Below are 2,524 nucleotides of genomic sequence, written 5' to 3'. Positions count from 1 at the left end.
AATAAAGAAGTTGACAAAATTATTTAAATTAATAATTTAGTTGATTTTTACTTGTTATTGGTATTTATATTTTTAGTAAAATTATTATATTATTCGTTTTTATGTTTGTATGTATACAAGATATTGTAGATATGAATTAATCTTTAATATGGATATTCAACTTTACAATTTATTCAAATATATGTAGACAAATATCTCCCAAGCAAAAAGTCATACAACCTAAAATCTTAATTTCTGTTACCATTTCTCTATTGAGAGCTTAACAAATTAGCTATCCAAAAAAAAAAAAAAAAATGGTTAAATATTATTAATACTCTGAAATTTGTTTGATTTTAGTCTTTTTAAACGGTTTTTTTTTTTTTTTTTTTGACAATTCAAATGGTTACTTTTAGTCTACCTATAGATGTAATTCTTTTAAATTTATTGTTGTCGAAATTAAATAAATAGTAACAATAACTTCCATACCAGAAAAATGAGGAAAGACTTATGCTTTTCAATTTAGAAAATAAATTATCAAATTTAAAATTAAAACCCAATGACTAAATCCCTCAAATTGTGTTATAAAAAAATCCCACCAAATTGTTATTAGAAAAAAAAAAAGAAAAAAAAAAGGAAAAAGAAAAAGAAAAAGGAAAGAAAAAAAAAAGTCTCAACCTCCACTCTACTAATTCCATTACCTAACTCGACCGGAAATCCAAACAAATAACGTAATCATCTCGACGAGGCAGCGTGATTAAAAAATTCAGACCAATCTGAAATCGTATGATGTTCATCGTCGCTGGCGCTGTTCCGACGACCGGAAAGGGACTGAGGAGGGAAAGAAAGAGACCACCGGCGAAGAAGACGACGAAGACGAAAATTGAGAATTCGTCAGTCTTGTGGAAGAAGAATAAGAATGGGAAGCCATCGATGTTGAAGATGAGAAGTTAATTTCATTGTACATGTCGATCGGCGTCTGCAATTGACCGCCTGAGAAATTGAGGTAGTTCGCCAGCGAAGCATCGGAAGAGCTCTGCAGGTTAAGAGTTGGCCGATAATGAACAATCGGTTCGGAATTGGTCGGAATTGACAAAAGGGTGTTCGTAGAATTCGAATTGCTAAAATGGGTCGCCGGAGATTCGGTGGTCGGAAGCTGCCGGAGACGGACATTTTCCGGGAAGTTAAGCTTGGCTTTACTACCTCGGAACCGGAGAGCGGCTTCGTCATAAGCCCGTGCGGCGGATTCCGCCGTGTCAAAAGTACCTAACCAAACTCTCGCCGCCTTGTACGGGTCTCGTATCTCGGCTGCCCATTTCCCCCATGGCCTCTGTCTTACGCCCCTGTATTTTCTTTTCGCCGGTGGTTCTTCCGCCGAGGTTGACATCTCTCCGCTGTATTCGTAAACGGAATTTTCCATCGTCACCGACCCTGTCTGTGGCCTTATGATCACTACATTGCTTGAATCTCCTGCAAAACAATACCAATTTGTTCATTAATAACGAACAATCCTCTGTTTTTTCCCTTCAGAATTGAATATATTTTAAACCCTCTGTTTCTCATTCTTGAAATTAAATAGTTAGATTTTTGTATAATTTTATTTTTCCGGATCATAAAATGATCCACAAATTAAGTTTTCCAATCTCTATCTAATCTATTCTGTAGAATTAAAATTATAATTTACTAATTAAGCAGGTCAGATTTTTTTCCCTACAAATTAGACAGAAGAACAGGTACTATAATTGCTATTTGCTATCTTTTTTCCTTTCTATCAACAAGATTTTTCAATCAAATTCATTGTTTTTATAAACAAATTGATTAACATTTTAAAAGCTTAGCAGCAACCCGAAAGTTTACCCGAAATTATAGAGGAAGACGACCAATTTGAAACAGAGCCACCGTCTTCCATCGCCAGCGTTCGGCCTCTCTTGTATCCACCGCCGCCATGAGGGGCGGAAGGTGCAGCGGAAGCAGAAACAGAGGAGGAGCTCCAGGTGGAATCATAAGAAGCATCGGTGTCTGGCACATCTCCGGCAACGACGTGGGTCAGAGCAGAAACCATAGCCGACATCTCCATCTCTCTACTGAAACCCGAAAACAAAATTTCTGAGGCTTTGGTATCCTCTGGATCCGCCATGCAATAAATTTAATCAAAAGCTTCAACCTTAGATTATTTTGATGGAAATTCGAATTGGGGTTTTTATTATTATTATTATTATTTTCATTTTCATTTTTTTTTGGACAGGAAAGATTATATATAAATAATTAGAAAGGATATTTATGAGTTTAATTTTTAAAGGTGTTTCCATTGGAATGAACGCGCCGCCATTGTGTAAGGAAGTCGGTTGTTTGTGTTGGAGAATTCTTCTAGTTGAAGTATTCTTCTTCATTTTGAAAACAAAACGAATTTGATTTTAAGGTTAATAAAACCATAACAGTATTATTTCTCTCTCTTCTCCCTTTTTAAATTATCTTTTTAAAAAAAAAAAAAAATAGGCGCAGTCTGTCATCCTATCTGTCACATTTTTCTTTTCCAAAAAAATATATA

General features: G+C 35.0%; 1 protein-coding gene across 1 annotated transcript; it reads right to left on the bottom strand.

Moving 5' to 3' along the window:
• Positions 1–456: 456 nt before the first annotated feature.
• Positions 457–2,234, bottom strand: LOC120074136 (ethylene-responsive transcription factor ABR1). Its single transcript, XM_039027154.1, has 2 exons — positions 1,834–2,234; positions 457–1,446 (listed from the first exon to the last, which is right to left on the bottom strand). The coding sequence occupies exons 1-2, from the start codon at positions 2,111–2,113 to the stop codon at positions 770–772; spliced, it is 957 nt and encodes a 318-aa protein (XP_038883082.1). The 5' UTR covers positions 2,114–2,234; the 3' UTR covers positions 457–769.
• Between the last annotated feature and the right edge of the window lie 290 nt (positions 2,235–2,524).

Source organism: Benincasa hispida, chromosome 3, assembly GCF_009727055.1.
Source record: "Benincasa hispida cultivar B227 chromosome 3, ASM972705v1, whole genome shotgun sequence".
Classification (NCBI taxonomy): domain Eukaryota; kingdom Viridiplantae; phylum Streptophyta; class Magnoliopsida; order Cucurbitales; family Cucurbitaceae; genus Benincasa; species Benincasa hispida.
This window is presented reverse-complemented; position numbering and strand designations above follow the sequence as displayed.

Coding starts and splice junctions, on each gene's coding strand:
- LOC120074136 (XM_039027154.1), bottom strand. CDS start 2,113: ATGGCGGATCCAGAGGATACCAAAGCCTCAGAAATTTTGTTTTCGGGT. Junction 1,447..1,833: donor GTCTTCCTCTATAATTTCGG/GTAAACTTTCGG, acceptor ATTGTTTTGCAG/GAGATTCAAGCAATGTAGTG.